Genomic DNA, 21368 nt, shown 5'->3' with positions numbered 1-21368 from the left:
GACATATCAGATAAAGGGCTAGTATCCAAAATCTATAAAGAACTTATCCAACTCAACACCCAAAGAACAAATAATCCAATCAAGAAATGGGCAGAAGACATGAACAGACATTTTTTCCAAAGAAGACATCCAAATGGCCAAGAGACACATGAAAAAGTGCTCAACATCGCTCGGCATCAGGGAAATCCAAATCAAAACCTCGATGAGATACCACCTCATGCTCATCAGAATGGCTAAAATTAACAAGTCAGGAAACGAGAGATGTTGGTGGGGATGTGGAGAAAGTGGAACCCTCCTACGATGTTGGTGGGGATATGGAGAAAGTGGAACCCTCCTACACTGTTGGTGGGAATGCAAGCTGGTGCAGCCACTCTGGAAAACAGTGTGGAGTTTCCTTAAACAGTTGAAAATAGAGCTACCCTACGATCCAGCAATTGCACTACTGGGTATTTACCCCAAAGATACAAATGTAGGGATCCGAAGGGGTACGTGCACCCCGATGTTTATAGCAGCAATGTCCACAATAGCCAAACTGTGGAAAGAGCCAAGATGTCCATCGACAGATGAATGGATAAATAAGTGGTATATATGCACAATGGAATATTATGCAGCCATCAATAGGAATGAGATCTTGCCATTTGCAACGACGTGGATGGAACTGGAGGGTGTTATGCTGCGTGAAGTAAGTCAATCAGGTAAAGACATGTATCATATGACCTCACTGGTATGAGGAATGCTTAATCTCACGAAACAAACTGAGGGTTGCTGAGTGGTGGGGGGTGGGAGGGATGGGGTGGCTGGGTGATAGACATTGGGGAGTGTATGTGCTATGGTGAGCGGTGTGAATTGTGCAAGACTGTTGAATCACAGATCAGTACTTCTGAAACAAATAATGCAACATATGTTAAGAAAAAAGAAAAAGAATAAGATAGGAGGGGAAGAATGAAGGGGAGTAAGTCGGAGGGGGAGACGAACCATGAGAGACGATGGACTCTGAAAAATAAACTGAGGGTTCTAGAGGGGAGGGGGGTGGGGGGATGGGTTAGCCTGGTGATGGGTATTAAAGAGGGCACATTCTGCGTGGAGCACTGGGTGTTATGCACAAACAATGAAACATGGAACACTACATCAAAAACTAATGATGTAATGTATGATGATTAACATAAGAATAAAAAATTTAAAAAAAAAGACGTTAAAGGGCCTAGGACCTCTGGAAAGGCTTTTTTTCCTGTTTCTGGCACATAGTTATTATCCATGTTCTAGCTGTGGTGATGATAGTTATGGTGGGCGTGGTAGTGGTGGTGGGGATGGTTTTCTCGAGCTAATGGAACAGAGTGGTTAATTGTTCTGCCTAAATTGCACAGCCACTTGCTGGTAGAGTGAGAATTAGAACCTAGCCTTTTTTCTTTTTTTTAAGATTTTATTTATTTATTTGAGAGAGAAAGAGAGAGAGATCGAGCAGGGGAGGGCAGAGAGGGAGAGAGAGAATCTCAAGCAGACTCCCCACTGAGCACAGAGCCTAATGCAGGGTTCGATCTCACAACGCACAAGATCATGACCTGAGCCAAAACCAAGAGTTGGTCCCTCAACCGACTGAGTCACCCAGGAGCCCCAGAACCTAGCTTTTTAACTGACATTGATGTACATCCCACTTTCACCTAAACCCATAGATCTGATTTGCATCCATTGTTATCAGCAATCTTCCCCTGAAACATCCACACAAGTTGTGATATGGGTTCCTTAGATGCTCCTCCTCTTTTTTCTCCCCTTCCTCTTCCTTCATTTTTTTTCTATTACTGAAGATCTGAGATAGAGATTAAATAAAGAACCCAGAAAAGAAAACCACTTAAAATAATTAGAAGGTTTCTGCATGTAATTTCTTATTCAGCAGAACAGAGGTTAATTCCCTGGTCCTTTAGCTTAATAAATTTCATTACTGACATGATAACCAAGTGTTTTTCCCACCACCACTATGGGCAGCTGACTCACGGACCTTTTCATGAATTACTGCATAATGCAATTTACCAAATCCCCAAATAATTGTGGTCTAATTACACTGTTCTTGCCACCACCCTCCAAGCACAGAACCTCCTAAGCTCGCCACTTGAACCAAGTGCCACTTCCCAGAAGCCTTGCAGGGCTTAGAGCCAAACCCCCTCCCCGCCCCCACAACCCCCATGCCTGGCTGTGTGCACAGCAAGAGGGTTGTAGCAGCAACCATTCATGGCTTTGATGATGATGATGGTGATGAAAACCATGACTGCTACTATTTACTGAGTATCTCCAGGGTTCTAGGCCCCACGCTAACTGCCTCTCATGTATGGTTTCAACAATGCCCTAGGCTGGGTATTCACTTATCCCAGTTCTACAGTTGAGGAAAAGTGCCTCTGGAAGAAAGGAGATAATGACCCACCCAAAGTCACAGACACCAAGAGATAAGGAAACAATAACCAGCTAAAACTAGAACAGACCATTTCCAAAACCGGGGCATTTTCCTTGTGCAACACTTTGGATCAAACCACCTGGGTTTAAATTCCAGTGCCAACACTTAACGAACCTCTGGTTGGACTACTTGACCTTCCTGAGCCTCAGTTTGCTCCTCAGCAAAATGGGTATAACCCCCTACTTCCTGAGGCTGTTGTGAGGATTCAAGGAGATAGTGCATATTGGAGTCCCTCGCTCAGCACCTTGCTCAGGCCCTTACGGGGCACATTCTTCCTCCTCCCCCAACAGCAGTAGCTTCTTCAGCTACAGCCACTGCCCTGCCACCGTCAAGGGAGACTCTCGGAGACCTATTTTCTTGCCTGTCTCCCACTATCCAAACCAACCTCCCCCAACCTCTTTCCCTGGTCCATGGCCATCGATTTAGCCAAGGATGATGGCATTTTAAAGGTGAGAACCATGGGGTGCCTGGGTGGCTCGGTCGGTGAAGCATCTGCCTTCGGCTCAGGTCATGATCTCGGCGTCCTGGGATCGAGCCCCACCTCGGGCTCCCTGCTTAGGGGGGAGTCTGCTTCCCCTCCACACTTGTGCACACGCTCGCTGGCATGTGCTCTCTCTCTCTCAAATAAGTAAAATAAATCTTTAAAAAATAAATAAATACAAATAAAGGTGAGAATCATGACAGTTTAGTCAGGGTAAAAAGACAGAGACAGAGAGAGAGACTCAGCTGGGACTACGTTCTGCTGCATAGCGAACAGAACTGGAAACTACCAGGACTTAAACAAGGTAAAGGCTTACCTCCCTCACATAAAAGAGGTTCACCTTCTGGAGGAAGTATGAATACGGTGGCTTCATGGTCATGTAGGACCCAGCTTCCATCTTTCAATCCACTATCCTTAGTACTGGCCTCCAACTGCAGAGTTTCCTCATGCTCACACAAAAGCTGCTGGGGCTGCAACCATTACAGCTAAGTCTCAGGCAACAGGAAGGAAGAAGGGGGAAAATGTCAAAGGGCATATGCCCCCAGCTGTATTAACTTCCTTCAAAGCGTTTTCCCAGAAGCCCCTCCCAATGACTTGCACTCGTACCTCACTGGCCTGTCCCACCTGCTAGAGCAACTGGAAAATATGGTTTGCGTGTTGTTTTGTTTTGTTATTTTTTTTTTTAATCTAGGCATTATGGATGCCCAAGATAATGTGGTTTGTTACCAAGGAAGCTGGGGAAATGGATATTTGGCAGGTAGAAGGAAGGAAAGGGGACAGAGGAGGAAAATCAGCAAGTGTAGATCGCCTGCGCTCTCTCTGCCAGGCACTGTCTTTAAGGAGCCCACGGTCTAGTAGGAGAAGCGGACTAAAAAATAGGCCACCACCATGTAGGGTGATGAGTGCAATGACGCGGAGCACATAAGCAAGGAGTTGGGGGTTGGGGAGTGCCCAGAGGAGGTACTTGAACTAGCCAGGAGCTAGGGGCGGGGAGGGGAGTGTGAGATCGAATGGTCCACCTTTGACAATTTTTCCCAAGCCTTGAAGTACAAAGAGCAATCAGCCAAGTGAAGAAGCAGCAGAAGCTACTGCAGGAAGCAGCAAAATCATGTGCAGTTTTAAGCGGTAGAGAGTCGCAAAGAAACGGCTGGATAAGTGGTTTTAGATTGCTAGGCAGGAAAACTTTTCTTCCCTTCTAGGTTCTTTGGCCAGTCTAATAATTAAATTGACAGGAGACAGATTAATAGGAGGAAAAAAAAGTAATTTTGTATATACAGGTGTTCATAGAAATATGAGACTCAGAAGTACCCAAAGCAGGCACCTTTTATACCTTCTGGACCAACAACAACACATTAGTGAAGAACTGACAAGAGCAAGGGGTTTGGGCTTGGGAGTCACAAATTAGTGGAGAAGCAAGAAGGGTTTTTCACACAGCCTTCTGGGCCCTGAATTCCCTCTCCCGAGATAAGTGATGTAGGAAAGATGTTAGGGTTTGAAGCCAATGGCCAAGAAAGAATTCTTGAGATGTTTTTGGTGCAAAAAGGTGGTTTTATTAAAGCACAGGGATAGGACCTGTGGGCAGAAAGAGCTGCATGGGGTCATGAGCAGAGGCCCATTATATACTTTCAAGTTGGGAGGGGATTAGGGATAGTTTAAGTCTGGAAGGAATTTAGAAGCAAGGTTTCCAGGACCTTGAGGGGGTTAGCTCTTGTTGTCTAGTAAAACCCGAGTCACGAGATCCTTCAGATGTATATCAGCAGGTCATATGCTTGAGGGTTGATCGCCAACATGTCTTGGGGGTATAGAGATAAGGGAAGTTTCCAAAGGAATTTTTATATGTTAAAGTAGACTTACAGGATCCTGGGGGTTGGGCTAAGATTGCCTTTTGCCCTTAGCAAAGTATTAACATTGAAGCCCTTGAGTCCCTAGAGGAATGTCACTCTGCCTGTTTCAAGGACTTGTCAGTGGGCTCTAGGTAGTAATGAAATTAATAATTTTTCTTCTGCCTTTGTTTCCCATATCAATAAGGATGCCTCTCTTCCTCCTGGTACAGGAGGGTACCTTTCACAAGAGAGATTTAATTCCTGCTCTCAGGGGGACAAAGGAGGATCAGAGTGTCCTCCTTGGACTGACTGTATCTTAAGTGACTTTAATTCAAAACAATCAATAGCCACAGAGGTATATTTGGGGATGGCATATTCTATTTCCCTTCAAGATAAAGCCCATATCTTAGAGGGCCTTACTGTCGTGGAAGATTCTGGACTTTGTCCTGAGGACAGTGGAAAGCCGTGGAAGGGTTCTGTGGGCTCTGATGGGAATGATGAGGTGTGCATTTTAGAAAGCGCCCTGGGGCAGCCAGGCAGACACAGGTTGGGAAAAGGAAAAAGACCAGCAAGCTACTTAGAATAACAGAGGCCACGAATGATGGTTTCTGGCTCAGATGGCAGCAACCGGAAGGAAGGCAGTCAGATCATATTTAAAATGAGAGTTAGCATCACTTCCTGATCAGTGAGTGGACATGAAGCCGGTCAAGGGCACAGAAGTAATCTCCCCATTTGACAGGTGAAACACGCTGCTTTTTGCCACCCTAGAGCGACTCCTGAACAGCAAACTTACTTGTGGCCAAAGAAAATGCTCTCCATTGTGCCTTCTTCCACCCCAGATGGTGTCTGCTAGGTGCGCACGCGGGGAGCCCACACCTCACAAATGGCACCTGACTTGTGCAAAGGAGCCAGAGAGAATAAAACTGAAGCAGGTAAACAGTGACGTCTCCATTGAGGATCGAGTCCCAGCCGTGTCTTTCTTCCATCTGCTTTGTGATCAAAAGGAACCCAAGAACGAACGGGACCTCTTTGGGGGGCTGAGTCATTCAGGAAGGACCGAGATCCATCTGAAACTTGACCGGTGAGGTGAAATCCTGACTGGGCAAGTCTCCCACTGTTGGGCAGTACAATTAGCAAATGACCCGGAGATGGTAAAGAGATGTTCAGATGTGATTTCATAAGAATGCGGTTGCGATAAGCACTCAGAATATGTTTGCCATCAATTTGCTGTATACACAATATGTTACTAGTGCAATCTTTTGTGTATGCAGTTGACCTTTATCTCTGGCAATCTTGTCCTATAAAGAAGAGTGAAATCCTCCATTGCAAATCATTAGCACTCAGGAAATGGCTTTAATTTGCATGCTGACAAAGATATTAACTTGGGTGGTGGGGGGCGGAATACTACAACACGTCCTTTTGTCTGAAAGGCAGTTCAAAATCTGTGTTGTGACTACAGTTGACTGAAGTTCAATTGCTGTAATAAATGTATTCCAAATTTCATCTCAATTGCATTTGCATTTTAATGAATGATTCTCACCTTCTTGTCAATTTGGCAGCCAGGCTAGATTTATTAAGTTATTGTATAAACATTCTAATGCGGGCATTTAAATGCAAAATATTTGCTGGGTGCGTTTGAACTGGGGCTGCGTTTGAACTGGGGCTGCATTTATTAATTTGCCTGTATGGGTTGCCTGAAAATTCAAGAATTTAAGGATGGCATTTCAGATCCCTTCTTTCCACCAGGTTGGCTCTCTCCCTCTCCGAAATCAATATGTCTGGGTGGGCTGACAAAGCAAGGCATGAGCCAGCCAGATGAAAAGGGCTCTCCAAGTCTCCAACCTCCACAAACTGAAAAGAAACCGGTTTATTTGCTATTATTTGAAAACAGTAAAATTTGTTAAGTGAAAATTACCCGTGTAGGCAATTCCTGTCTTCGAGAGCAGGACATCCCCGAAATCGGATTGCCAGGAGTGTTTGTTCATTTTAATGTCATTCTGTCTTCCTCCGTTGAACCATTCCTGGCTTTATAGCCTCATATTTCTTGCAGGCAGAGACGGAAAATGTGAGTGAAAACCAGCTGGATGCAGAGCCCTAATACCATTAAAAGTTAGGTTTTGTTTTGTTTGTTTTTTTAAAGTACATCTGGGCTGTTGGTTTTTAACAAAGTGATTTGCGGTGGTTAATCCCATGCCTCCCCTAATAGAAAGGGTGAACACGAGTTCCCTTTGCTACTCCCCCAAGTCCGCAGAACTCCACAGCTTCTCAAAAGGCCCCTGTGAAGGGAGCTGGGGCTGCTTTTGATGCTGTTCAGTCCTAGTTTCCTCTAGGGCCCTGGGGATGGAGGCGGATTCAGGTAACGGGAGACTCATTGCAAGCAGAGTGCCCTCAAAGGGTGACAATGTCTGCTACCTACGTGCTTTAAAGACCTTTCTGTGATGAAGTGACTGCTAGCGTGTGTTAAAGTTTTATTTCAAATCCTGTAGCAAGGGAAGCAGGCTTCTAATAGAGCCAGTCGAGGATTTCTTTCTGGAGAATTGTTTTGTTTTGTTGGTTTTTGTTTTTGTTCGCAGCTGGACAAATGCATCTCAGACTTCAATATGTATATGAAATCACCTGGGGGGTCCTGTTGAGATGCAGATTCTCATTCAGGAGGTCCCGGCAGGACCCAAGATTCTGCCTTTCTAACAAACTCCTAGGTGATGCTCATGATGCTAGTATAAAGACCACCACACTTTGAGCAGCAAGGAGCTAGATAGCCCCGCTCAAGGGAGGAATGGTTAGTTAAAGGTTAAGAGGCTTGTTACAAGTCTGGTGATCCAGCTGTGTGGGTAAATCTAAAACCCCGAAAGTGCTCTTAATCTCATCAGAAGATATCAGAAATTTGCACAAATATTTTATTAAGTATGCTATTTACGTCTCAGAATGAGCTGTTAATTACTTTATGATCTAAGTTCTGTTCTGGAACATCTTTTCTCAGGTCTGAGGCAATTTCTTTTTTAATATCATATTTTATCATATCTAAGAGGGACATTCCCCCCCACACACACATTTTAACATCTCTGAACTGGGAATGTAATGTACAATTATTTCTTAATTTAACTGGCATGGGTTTTTCCTTCTTTGTGGGTCAAAAATAAAAGTGCATCTTATAATAGATGATGTATCGGTCAGCTATTTTCACCATAACGCTATGTAACAAGCTGCCCCAAACCCAGCGACTTTCAGTAAGTATTTCTTCCTTTGCTGGTGTGTCTGTAGGTTAACTGGGGTTTGGCCAATCTTGGCTGAGATTAGGTGGGTTCAGTTCTGTTCCTCATGCCTTTCTCATTCTTCTGGGTTCAGCAAAATAGTGGGTTTTGTTATTGTCATGGGCCCAACTGAGCAGCTTATTTCAAGCCTCTGTTCAAGTCATATCTGCTAACATCCATAGGCCAAGGAAGTCACGTGAAAGCCAAAAGTCAGGGTGCTGGGAAGTATATTGCACACTGGAATGCAGGGAATGGGAGAATGTGAATAATGACTTTAATCTGCCATAGGTGGTATCTTGGATTGGGTAAAACATGGTCTAAAGGGGGAAAAGGTAAGCCACCAGTTTCTGTTCTAAAGGTCTAGAGATGAACTGTGCATACAAGATATAGTCTGGAGATACCCAAAGTCAAAGCTTTAAAGCTTCCTGCTGAATGTGCTTGACCTTGCAGCATGCAGGTGGAGAGAGGAAAATTCTGGAACCAGCCCCCCTGGCTTCCAATCCCTGCTTTGCCACTTTCCAGCTGTTATGGACCCTCATCATTTACTTACCCCACTCCCTGTTTTCTCACCTATAAATCACACCGAACCCTCGGGACTGTTATCGAGTTGGCAATAACAATTATAGCTCCCAATCATTGAGTCCTATGTACTAGGCACTGTACTAAGCTCTTTATGTCCACCACCTCACTTAATCCTCCCAAAGGCCCTTTGAGGCAAGAACTAAGATTTTTCCCATTCAAAGATGAAGAGGCTGTAGTTCAGAGAGGTTTTGTGTGTGTGTGTTTTAAGATTTTATTTATTTATTTGAGAGAGAGAGAGCACGAGTGGGAGGAGGGGCAGAAGGAAAAGGAGAAGCGGGTTCCCCACTGGGCAGGGAACCCGATGTGGGACTCTATTCCAGGACTCCAGGATCATGACCTGAGCTGAAGGGAGATGCTTAACCGACTGAGCCACCCAGGTGCCCCTGTAGTTCAAAGAGGTTTAAAACCTGCCTAAGAGAGAGGCAAAGTAAAGGTCCCATGCAGAGGCTGTCCCCTGCAAGCCTCACCATGTATTTACTGCTCCTCAATTCTGAAGGTGCTTGGGAGAAAAACCTGGGCTTCCTTACTTCTGTGCCTTTGGTCTGTCTCAGCTAAGCCCTGCTGAGAATACTCCTGTTGCCCAAGTGAGCAATCTCCATTCATGGGATCACACACAGACTCCAGTACAGAGAACATATGTTCCTTAAAAATAAAAACCCACCCCCATGCACTGGTTAAGAATAAGTGGCACTGGGTAGAGGAAAGTTTCCATTTTATAATCGGCTTCTTCCTCTGCTTGCCTGATGCAGTTAATTATTTTACTCCCCATCGTTCCTCTTGCAATGTTAGCCAGGGGAGTTTTACAGCATGGAAAGCAGTGAACAGGAAGCCCCGGGTGAGTGGATTTAAAGGCAAAAACTGCTCTTCCCTGCAAATAGCTCCCTTCACACAAATAGCCTGGTAATCAGCAATAATGATGGAGAAAATGTAGGGAACATACACGGGAATTAGATGGGAATTTGCTAAAATATTAAGTATTTTTAAATGGGCCTCTATGGTACCGTGGGAGCACCTCTCAGCTCACTGAATGAACATCTTGTAGCCTGAAGTTCCCTGGTGTGTCTGACATGAGGGCCCAGAACCTCCCCCCCCAACCCCGCTCATCTCTCACCCAGCTCTTTCCAGAATATCTAGCAGCTGGGAGTCTGGCTGCCTTGGTTGAAAAGGGGTGGTAATTCCAACAGAACACTTACTGGCTAGATTCCTCAAGATGGGCTCCCCTACCCCTTTTTGTGAGTTACAGAGGCATTCATCACTATTGGCATTTAGGGTTTTGTTACAGAAGTGGCTTTACACGGTGTCCTCCCTGTACAGATCCTTGAGCGAAATCTCTTCCCAGTTTCAACACCAGGAATAAGTAGGCATCTCCTGAAGAGTTCTTTAAAAATTTTACGGACATTAGGAATCACATGAGGGATTGTGCTTCCCTCTTGCATTAGCCACTAGGATGCTCAGGGCCAAACTGGCACACTTGATCATGTGGTGCAGGTTCTGACGCCTGTCTAACCTAATTTTGGCCTTCTTGTTTCCCCTGCCTGTATCACTTTTTAAAATTTTTTCCAATACTTTTTGGAATAAGAACATAAATGAGTCAAGTAAATCTCTCACTGACCTCTTAATTACAATAAAAAGATCACTAAGATTGCAGAGGTAAAGCCTATGAATTCTTTGAGCATGTGTTCACCTTTGTAATGCCAGTGCCCCAAACAGAACTTAACATAGAGTCAGTGCCTAACATAGAGTCCAACACCTAACAGATGTCCAGCCTAAGGCATGGCACATAATAGTCAAGCCCTTTTTATTTGCTGTGACATGGACCTGTCACTTTTTATAAATTAATTTAATAAGGATGTGGTTAGCCCTTACAGCCAAAGACAATAAAAACAGTTAAGTGGTTCCATGAGCATAGGCCTAGATATCTGATCACACTGTAATAGTTTGCTAGGGCTGTCAGAACAAAGCACCACACACCAGGTGGCTCAGCAACAGAAATGTATTGTCTCACACTTCTGGAGGCTAGAAGTCCAAGATCAGTGTGTCAGGGGGTTGGTTCCTTTGGAGGCCCATGAGGGAGACTGTTCCATGCCTCCACCTAGCTTCTCATGATTTGCAGGCCATCTCTCATGTTCCTTATTGGCCTGTGCAAACATCACCCGAATCTCTGCCTTCATCATACGGCATTCTCCCTGTGTGCATGCCTGGGTCCAAATTTCCCCTTTTGATAAGGACACCAGTCATATTGGATGAGGGGCCCACCCTACTCCAGCCACAACCTCATCTTAACTAATTACATCAGCAATGACCTTATTTCTAAATAAGGTCACATTCTGAGATACTGGGAGTTAAGGCTTCAACCTATGAATTTCGGCAGGACACAGTTCAATCCATAATACACACCTTTCAGGATCTAGTTGGTTACAGGTTCTTCACGGGAAGACAGAGGCTTTGAAATCAGACACTGAAATCCGAGCCCAAAGCCCACCAAACTGGCCAGGTCTGTTCCACATCTGTGGGACCCCTGCCATTATTGTGCACAATATCACACATGATGAGTCTTCTCCACGCCTGCCCCCACTCTCTGTCCCTGAAGACTGTGGTCTGTCCTAGGACGGACACCTTTCACTGACGACCTTTCACTCGCTAAGAGAATCTGGGCGATGCCAAGGGAGGTTTCACAGCTAAAGGAAAGTTCTGACACCTGCCAGTCAATGCCAAGCCACCCAAGTTAGCCAAGGACCCAGTGGCCCATGGAATCTCTAAAGTCAATGGAAGGCATTTCCAGGGTAGGCAGGTGAGACTTTCCAGTGGAAACATCCTGACATTCTATAAACCAGCACAACGGACAGCTGGACTCCACAGTTGAATCCACTACCTGGGTTCAGACCCAGTGATAATGGCAGCATCTACATACAACATGGAGCTGTTGTGAGGACAAATAAGTTAATCCATGCATCTAGGAGTGAGGGGGTTGCGAGGGTGGGGCACAGACATAGTGGAGGGTAGGGCTAAGTTCTACACAGATGTGAAATCACATCACTGCGTAGTTCACTACAAAGGCCTCTTATCTGCATGATTTATTATATCTCAAGAGCACACTGGAAGCGCTTAAGTCTTACTGACATCCAGCAGCAGAGTGGCCTCTACAGCTCTGTTACTGGGGTCCTGAACAAGAGGATGTTAGATTGAGTTATTAGCAATGAGCTTCTTAATTAAAATGGTAAAATCCACTGCTTCCTGGAGTAGCACCCTGGTGCAAGACTGTGGGGAAGCATCAGGTGCCCAGAGCAGCAGTGTCCCCTGGTATTTCCCTACATTTTCCCATCTGGGACCCAGCTTCCTTCCCTCTCTCCCTCTCCCTCCCTCCCTCCCTTCCTTCCTCCCTGCCCTCCTTCCTTTTCCCCTTCTTTCCTTCCTTCCTTTTTTAGAGCAGGACCTTTCTACTACAAGTCTTAAATAGAACACCAATATCTAAAGCAAATACAATGTATTAGTAGCACAAATGTATTGTGCAATATCAGATTTTACTCCATGAAAACTAAACTTTCTTAAACTAAAACTGTACTTGCCCAGGGCCTTTGCATATTCTGTTCCCTTTACTTGAAACACTCTTCCCCCAGAAACCTGCATGACACCTTCTCAGCAAGACCTTTTGTTGATCTATTTATTTTTTTAATTTAATTTTATTTAATTTACATTCAATTAATTAACATATAGTGTATTATTAGTTTCAGAGGTAGAGGTCAGTGATTCATCAGTTGTATATAACATCCAGTACTCATTACATCATTTATCCTCCTTAATGCCCATTACCCATTTACCCCATCCCCCCACCCCCCTCTCCTCCACAACACTCATTTTGTTTCCTATAGTTAAGAATCTCTTAGTCTCCCTCTCTGATTTCATCTTGTTTTATTTTTCCCTCTCTTCCCCTATGCTCCCCTGTTTTGTTTCTTAAATTGCACATGAGTGAAATCATAAGATAATTGTCCTTCTCTGATTGACTTATTTCACTTAGCATAATACCCTCTAGTTCCATCCACATTGTAGCAAATGGCAAAATTTCTTTTTTTTTTTATGGCTGAGTAGTATTCCATTGTGTGTGTGTGTGTGTGTGTGTGTGTGTGTGTGTGTGTATCTCACATCTTCTTTATCCATTCAGCTGATCTTCTATCTAAAATTGCACACACCCCTCCACCCCTAGCAGTCACTCTCCCCATGTCCCCACTTTATGTTCCTCCACAGCACTTCATATATTGTCTACAGTTTACTTCTTTGTTTTTGTCTGTCTCCACCTGAACTTCATGAGTGCAGGAATTCTGTGGCTGTTTTGTTTGCTGCTGTATCTCAGCGCCCAGAATAGTGCCTGGCACACAGTAAGCATTCAACAAATTTTTGTTGGATGGTTGATAATGATGCAGCTATTCAAGCAAACAGACAAATATCAAGTTGGGTGTGAATTAATGCAATAAAGAATCTAACTCCAGGGTGCCTGGGTGGCTCAGTTGGTTAAGTGACTGCCTTCGGCTCAGGTCATAATCCCGGAGTCCTGGAATCGAGTCCCACATTGGGCTCCCCCTTCTCTGTGGGGATCCTGCTTCTCCCTCTGCCTGCCACTCCCCCTGCTTGTGCTCACTCTGTCTCTCTCTATATATGTCAAATAAATAAATAAAATATTTAAAAAAATCTAACTCCATTTTTGATGTGTGACTGTTGGCAGCTTTCAGTCTCCCCCCACTGTCTCTTCCCCTTCTGCCCACACCTGGGCAAGCTAACAAGAAAGTCCAGCTGCTTCTTCTTTTGGTACTGGAGGGAAGCTCAAGCAGCAGAGTGGCCTCTACAGCTCACTCCAACCCCACTCCCTCACCACGATAAAACCCTAAGCCAGTCACCCCTCCCTGCTCTCGCAGGTTGATTTCAGACCTGCTTGGGAGCCCTCCCTGCTCTGCCCAGAAAGCCTCATTATGTGAGTATTAAGTCACTTCACACATTTTTAGTGCATCTGTGGTGTCAGTTTCAACCTCTGAACCAAATTTTGAGCAAGAGGTCTCAGTGAAGTAACACAACAAAGGTTGCTGTCACATCAGCCCCAGCCCCCAGGGTGGCTCTGTAATTGCTTTGTTTGCGCTACAGCAAGAAAACCCTCATTTGTGAAATTAAGGGGTTGCCAATGGTAACAGTTTTCTTTTTTATCAGGTTATTTTGCAACCTCAGGACAATCTTTTGACTAGTGGATTCCGAAGATTGAAAGCAAAATAGAAGCACACTGTTATTTCAAACACGAATTCCACATCATATCAACTGCTCACATTCATAAACTTAAAAATAAAAGCCAGGCAAAAGCACCTACAACTGACAATTAAGGGCCAAAGTTATCTGTAATTGGTTTCACTGTGTTACCTTAGGTTACACATTCATTTATTTTTGCACAATTTTGTCCAAGAGGAAACTAAGAGATTATTTTGCTGTGACAAGAATATGAACAGGGATAATGCCTGATCCTTGCCTTCAATGGATGGCTGTGTTGGACATGTGACAGATGGTGTAGACCTTCAGAAAAGTTGACATGAGCTGAGAAGCAAGGTCTGAGTTTAGAAAAAGATCACTGATGACCTGCCTGTGACATATTTATAAGAAACTCACATACCATATTTCGTCTAAGCTGTCATTGAAGCTAAGACACATCACTTAAAACAAGATAAAAACACTGCCAATTTAAATTAAAACAATGTTTTCTTATCCTTCTAGAATTTCAATTTCATAAAAATATGATGTCATGATTTTTAAAAGCTCTTCTTCACTCTCCTAGACAATTTTTTATATATCATTTTCCATTTGCATAAAAGGGAAAATATAAGAGAAATACATTGCTTAAGAGATTCTTCAAACTTATTCATATTTAAAGTCCAGCTCTTCTGAATCATATGTTTCCATTAGAGTCAACAATGCTGGATGCAACATTTCTTAAAAGGATGCTTTGCTATTGTCGCCAAGATTTTCTTCCTAGCTGCTGACCCCCAGTCTGCAAATTTTGATATTGGCACTGTCTTGATTTTAGAAGAATATGTTTCAAAAAAAGGGGGGGGTGTTTCAGACCCCAGCTCATGATCCAGTGGTTTTGTGGTCTAAAACATCAAGGGGGGTATTGTGTGGTCAGGCTGTCTGGAGTCACAACCAAGTTTGACTGTGTAGATGATGACAAACACAATACAACTGCCATCTGGCTGGCAGTGACTATAAGACACACCCTCGTCTCAAACATGTTAAGATGTGGAAAAAATGTGCATTGCAGAATTGGTCAACACAATAGAAATGGCAGGAAAAGCTTGTACAAAATGAATCGATCTGGTGTAAAACAGGATGTTTTGTGATTTTGCATTGTTATTAGCTTGAAAAAATGTTCATGAAAACTCAAACATTTGCAGATTCCTGAAGCATTTGTACAAGTTCTATTTCTAGCAACTCCCAGATGGGGGCTCGCTTCAATCCAGACCCCAAAGCCCTGGACCACCTGTTCCCGGCCAGTTGCCAGCGTTAGCTCTGGCCACTTTCCCACATTGTTTCTGTGCTCCAGCTTTTTAAAGATACTTGTAGTTTCCTGAACGGGCCGTCTTCGGACTCACCTGTCCTAGTCAGTTCCAGCTGCTATAATGAGGTACCACAGCCCGTGAAGCTTGCAAACAACAGAAATTTATTTCCCACAACTTCCCAGAAAGTCAGATAGGTGGACAGAGAGATGTGTTTACTCCTTCTCCATCAGAGTGCTGCCAAACTCCAACCCCAAGGTGACAAATGGCAAAGTGGGGGAGGTGTATAGACCATTAGGCACAGAATGTCTTGGCATCAAGCCAGTATCAAGATGTCTGACTAGGACAGTGGTGGAGTCAGCAAGAAAAGAATCACGAAGTCTCAACTTAGGTTACATGACACAGTGAGCACCTATACACCTTACTAACTCCACTTCTGCGGCCGTTGTGAAGCGCATGAAGAAAATGTGAGCATTTAGGGGAATCAGAGAAGGCAGCTTTGGCCAGGAGCCCAGGCTCTAGAGTACTGATCTGCTACTGATTATCATGGACAAGCCCCTTCCATGCTTAAATGTGTCTCATCCTGTGGGGGTGTAGATCATTATGCTCATTTCATAGCACCTAACAGAGTGCCTGCACATAGTAGGTGCTCAATAAAGATTTGTTGAATAATGGAGTGAGGAAGGAACTGAGACCAGAGAGGTTAAATATTCAAGGTCAGGTCCATCTGACTCTGGAGTTCCAAAAGCAAGAAGGTTCCTGCCCTGCAGGTATGAGGGTGCCCTTCAGAGATGACCAGTCCCAGAAAAAGATGGCATTGTCTTAACGGTCAGCTCAGCTTTGTTGCTCTCTCCTTCCCTCTCTCCCCAACCCCCCACCTCCAGCGTGTTGATTCGGTCGGTAAAGATGGGCCGCGGATACTTCAGCATGCTGCAAGAGGAGAGTGCCTTGAAAAAGAAGCTACAGCAACTTCAGAAACTCAAAGAAGAAGAAAGACATAAATTCCAGCCAGCCAAAAAGATGTCAGAAATCCATTATGGCGAAATTCTTTTGACGTAAGTAGATGTGGCATCTGCAGTGCCAACAGTCTGGGGAAGGGCCATGCAGAGTGTAGCCGCCGGCTGGGCTGGGAGATGGTGGCTGTCTCTGACCGGAAGTCCCCTCTCTGGATGGCGTCTGACCATTTCTTTTAGTCTGCTCCAACTTACCTTGTCAGCCTCACCTCCTGGCACTCAGTGGAGTGTCTTCTACAACAGATGTCTGTCCTCATGTCTGATGCCAAGAGCTATATCAAAGAACTCTTGCTGGTCCCCAAATGTGCCTCTTTCCCTCTCTTTACCAGGCTTGCCCCTACCCCTAGGCCTCTCCTCACACTGTTCCTTGGGCCTTAAATACTCTTCCCCACATCCTTTTCCAACTCAAGTTCTACTTATTAAAAGCTCAGGGTGAATGCTGCCCTCTCCTGTTACTTCCTGGACTTCAGATCAAGCCCCTCCAAAACCCATTCAGACTCAGGGTTCCTGTAATGTGTTTGTGTGCTTGTTTATTATAACCCATATTAGTATCTCTCTTCTAGACCTTCAGCTGCATCCCTGAATCCTAGCTCAGGGTCCACCCAAAGCAGGTGCACAAGAAATATTTGTTGGTTTGTTGAATAAAGTAGCCCCCCTCTTTCTATAAAGGTCTTTCCTCTGATTGGAAGAAGACCATCAACAGATGGGTCCATTATGAAATGTCCACTCACATAACAGTAGCAATAGGGACGATGATAGTAACAACCACAACAATAATTATAATGAGTGTCTACTGTGTGCTTTATGCACATCTTTTCATCTAAATTTCAAAACATTCCTTAGATTGGTACTGTTATTACCCACCCCCTTTTTAGAGGTTAGGAATGAAGTTTAGAAAGTCTCACATAATTCCCTTGTGACTAAGGCATAAGTTAGAAAGCATTCCCTGAGTCCCAATCTGAGTGACACCAAAAGTTCTAGCCTGCACCATTCTGCATGGATAGACTCCTAGGATACTTAGAGTTGAATGAAGCACAAATCCGGGATAGAAAGGAGGTGCTGAGGCAGGTGGAGATGAAACATGGTAGAAATGGCCTACCCCTATAGCCATTGTCCTATTACAGCAGTGGTCTCAACCCTGGCTACACATTAGAATCGCCTGGGCAGTTTTCAAAATACCAATGCCCAGGGGAAGATGGCAGACTAGGAGGACCCAAAGCTCACCTCATCCCATGGATACAACTAAGTAATACAACATACTAATGCCCAGGGTACTTCCCAGGTCAACTACATCAGATTCTCTGGGGGTGTTCCCTGGATAGAGTATGTTTTAAAGTTCCCACAATGATTCCAGTATGGAGCCAAGGTTGAGAGTCACTCTGCTAGGGCTTCAAGGATCCAAATTGCCAGATTGCCAACTACAAAGGAAAGGAACCCAGAGCAGATACCCCCTCTCCTCCGCAATATGTCCCAAATTCTGTTCTTCACAGTGTTAATATAGAGAAGTATTGATATGTGCTTCTTTCCTTTTTTAAAGATTTATTTATTTATTTTAGGGAGAGAGAGAGCATGAGCAGGAGGGGCAAAGTGAGAGGGAGAGAGAATCTCAAGTAGACCCTGTGCTGAGCATGGAGCCTGATGTGGGCCTCTATCCCAGGACCCTAGATCATGACCTGAGCTGAAACTAAGAGTTGGATGCTTAACCAGCTGTGCCACCCAGGCACCCCTCAATATGTGCTTCTTAAAAACAAGGGTCCTATCAGTGAAATCCTATAATATGTGACCTTTCTGCATCTGGCTTCTTTCACTTACCAGAATGTTTTTGAGGTTTATTCCAGACACAAAGCAGATTGGTGGTTGCCAAGGGTCAAGGGAGTGGGGGAGTGGGGAGTGACTGCTTAATGGGTAGGGGGCCTCCCTTGGGGGTGATGAAAATATTTTGGGACCACACTGAGTTGATGGTTGCACAACCATCAATTCAAATGCCATTGAACTGCACACTTTAAAACAGATAATTTTATGTTATGTGAATTTCCACCTTAATTAAAAAAAGGGGGGGTGTTCTGATCTGTGAGGTCCTGGGGTGAGGGTCAGGGGGCTGGACACTAATGGTTGGGGATCTCCTTAAAGCTCAAGGTTCCAGGTGATGTTTGCAAATGCCAAGTGCAAGACCATGAGGGGCTGGTACATTTCTAGATACTCATCCCAGAAAGTGTGGCCCTTGGGAATCCCAGCTTATTATAAGAGGGGTCTTCTCTTTAACACCTCATTTGTGCAGACCCTGGGCTATGGTTTCTGTCCCTCTTGCCCTGTGTGCTATTTTAGAAGGAAAGTTAACTTTTTCTAAATTGGCAAATGTCCTTAAGACCAGGGCAGCACCCATGCTAGCTTACCTCTGTGGTCTGGAGTTTCAGAAATGTGGTTTCATTTTGTCTGGAGATTCCCACTTTGTATCAGCTCTTTGCTTTTTTTATTTTTATTTTTTCTATTTTGTCCAATGTTTGTGATTACTTTTACCCTAAGGGTCCATCTAAATAAGCTGGGCTGTCATTTGTGCATTCATTTATCCATTCTAAGATGAGAGAAAATATCTATGATTTACCATCCCCACTCCATGCTTTTTCAGGGGTGGGCATCCCAAGGAGGAGCCTGTTTTGGAGAGCCAGGGGTATTCAAGGGAATATGTAGATACAGAGAAAGAGCAGAAGTGCTTTACCTAAGAGGCAGAATGGAGACCTCCAGAAGACTGGCCAAGAGTGTGAGCAGAAGGGACCCTTTGGGGGAGAGAAGAGAGAGAGTAGCCAGCACTGGGAGAGATCAGAGACATCTAATGGGGATTTTTATGAGGTTCTACCTCATAGCGTGAGGCATAAATCCATTTCTCTGCTTCCCCACAAGATCTTCAGTGAGATATCAATGGCCCCTTTGTGTAATATAGTCTTCGACCTTCATCTTAGCCAGTTGCAAAGTAAGTTTGGGGGTGAGGAGGCTTTGTTGCTCCAGGCCCCTTCTTACTGCACAACCAACCATTATTTATTGAAGACCTACTATGTGCAGGCCCTCTGGGGTAACTGAGATATGAAAAGGATTAAGGGACAGTCCCCACCACATACAGTAGGAGCACAATAAAGCAACCCGAGGATGCCCACTGAAGTGGCCGTAAATGTGCCTGTAAAGGAAAAACACTCCTGCTGTGTTTCTCCTTTACTCTGATGCCATGACCACACTCACACTTCTGACACCAGATGTGTGAGGTTTTCTACCACACCAAGCAATTCTCCGAGACACCGGCGGGGCATCCTGTCATCCAACTCAATTCTGACTCTATCGACCTGGAGGTAGCGTCAGATCCCACAGCTTAAGGGCTCAGTCCCACGAGACTGCTCCCCACATCAGATGCCAACCACAACCCCCAGGTTGTCACCTGTACTTCTGACTGACTGGCTATAAATCAGGGTCCCCCTGACCTACTCCTTGGGCTTAATCATTTTCTAGAGTGGTGCACAGAACCCAGGGAAACACTAACTTACATTTGCCAGTTAATTATATAATAAAGGACACAGATGAACAGCCAGATGAAGAGGTAAATAGGGTGAGGTCAGGAGCTTCTGTCCCCATGGAGTTGGGGAGTGCCACCCTCCTGCTACTTGGCTATATTTACCAAGCCCAGAAGCTTTCTGAATCCCATAATTTGGGGATTTTTATGGCAGCTTCTCCGCATAGGCATGATCTAACATTAACTCAATTGCCAGCCCCTCTCCCCTTTCCTACAGAATGGCAAGTGGGGCTGAAAGTTCCAGGCTTCTACAGACGGTGTGGTCTTTCTGGTGGCCAGCCCCCATCCTGAAGCTATCCAGGAGCCCACCCAAGGGTTGCCTCCTTAGAGCAAAAGACATTCTTACCATGCAGGAAATTCCAAAGGATTTAGGAGTTCTGTGTCAAGAACCAGTCTAAGACCAAACATTAGAACAAAAGATGTTCCTAGTGCTATCACCACTTAGGAGACTACAAGGGTTTCAGGAGCTCTTTGCCAGAAGCCAGGGGCAGAGGACAGTAGATACCTTTTCTATTATTTCACTAATCCCCATCCCCTCAACGTTAGGGGGCAAAAAGAGAGTCTGGATAGAATCCCCAGAAGTGTGACGTTTGAGCAGGATTTTTAATGCTGAACAGAAAGAGGCGTGGTTAGACCCATCAGTATCAGCCCAGCAGAAATTCCTGTGGCCAGCATTTCTGGTTAGGAAGGCCAGAGCTAAAAGAGGAGGGTGTTGATGGTGTCATCTTTTGGAAACATGATTTTCAGAGTGAAAAGAAAGCAGACAAGTCATGACCTGACCCACCTGCATCTAGCCACTCAATGGGCCACCAATGAAGTCTGCTCATGGGATAAAGGCACATGATAGAGAGAAGGCCACTCGATGAGTAAGGCAGTTCTTACTCATTCCATGAGGGTTCCAAGAGCTTAGTGCAAAGTCTGCCCTCCCTGAGCCTGGTGGTGCTTAGAGCCCGGGACTCCTAGTGACACTAGCCAACTGGCAGGCTTTCCATGATACAAAGAGAAAGAATGAACTTGGGGCTCTTTCTTGCAGGAGCTGTGCTCAGATTACCAGGCAAATGGACCGGGGCTGGGGAAGGGGGAGAGACGTCTGTTAAAGATTCTCCTACGACTTTTTCAATAGTTCTGTTGCCACATCTCCCTTGTTTGGATGGTATTTTACTCCATGGTCATAGAACATGATTCTCTCTTCTCCCATCCATGTTTCAATGTGCGAGACATGGTTTATTTAAAGTTTAATAAGCTTAAATACACATGAGATTGTTCTTCTCATAGACATTGGTCTCCTTGTGTCTTACATGGTGGATTCTAGGAGCTGCACAAGTCTGGCTATTAAAATAAAAATGTAGGCCATGACTCCTGTGTAGCCATCAAATGCAGGTGGGGAAGCAGGAGTTATAAAATAGCAATGGGAGATTCTCCATACCAGTACAGAGTAGTGGTTAAGGGCACAGGACTTGGGTTCGAGTCCTGACTTGACCCAAACAACTGTTTAACTTTGGGCCAGTCACTGTACCTCTCTGAGCCTCCTTCACCCATATGAGTGGCACCAAATTCCCAGGTTTGTTATGAGGATCCAATGAAACAATGCTTAGTGCAGAGCCTGGCATACTAAACAAGAAGCCCTCAGTAACTATTAGCTTTTATTATGCAATAAGATGAATTTGATCTCTCTGGGCCTTGATTACCTAAAAT

At 44.7% G+C, this 21368-nt stretch overlaps 1 protein-coding gene across 4 annotated transcripts in view; it reads left to right on the top strand.

The window, feature by feature from the left end:
- The window catches only part of CCDC60 (coiled-coil domain containing 60), a 192057-nt gene that overhangs the window by 115083 nt on the left and 55606 nt on the right, over positions 1-21368 (top strand). For all 4 annotated transcript variants that reach the window (XM_025889478.2, XM_025889477.2, XM_073880950.1 and 1 more), the window contains exon 3: positions 15989-16159. In XM_025889478.2, coding sequence (XP_025745263.1) covers positions 15989-16159 — 171 coding nt within the window. The remainder of the gene's footprint in view (positions 1-15988; positions 16160-21368) is intronic.

The sequence above is a fragment of the Callorhinus ursinus genome, unplaced genomic scaffold (genome assembly GCF_003265705.2).
Source record: "Callorhinus ursinus isolate GAN/ISIS: 27379988/994484 unplaced genomic scaffold, GSC_fseal_2.0 scaffold41, whole genome shotgun sequence".
Lineage (NCBI taxonomy): Eukaryota > Metazoa > Chordata > Mammalia > Carnivora > Otariidae > Callorhinus > Callorhinus ursinus.
The sequence above is the reverse complement of the archived record's forward strand: the minus strand, read 5'-3'. Positions and strand labels throughout refer to the sequence as shown.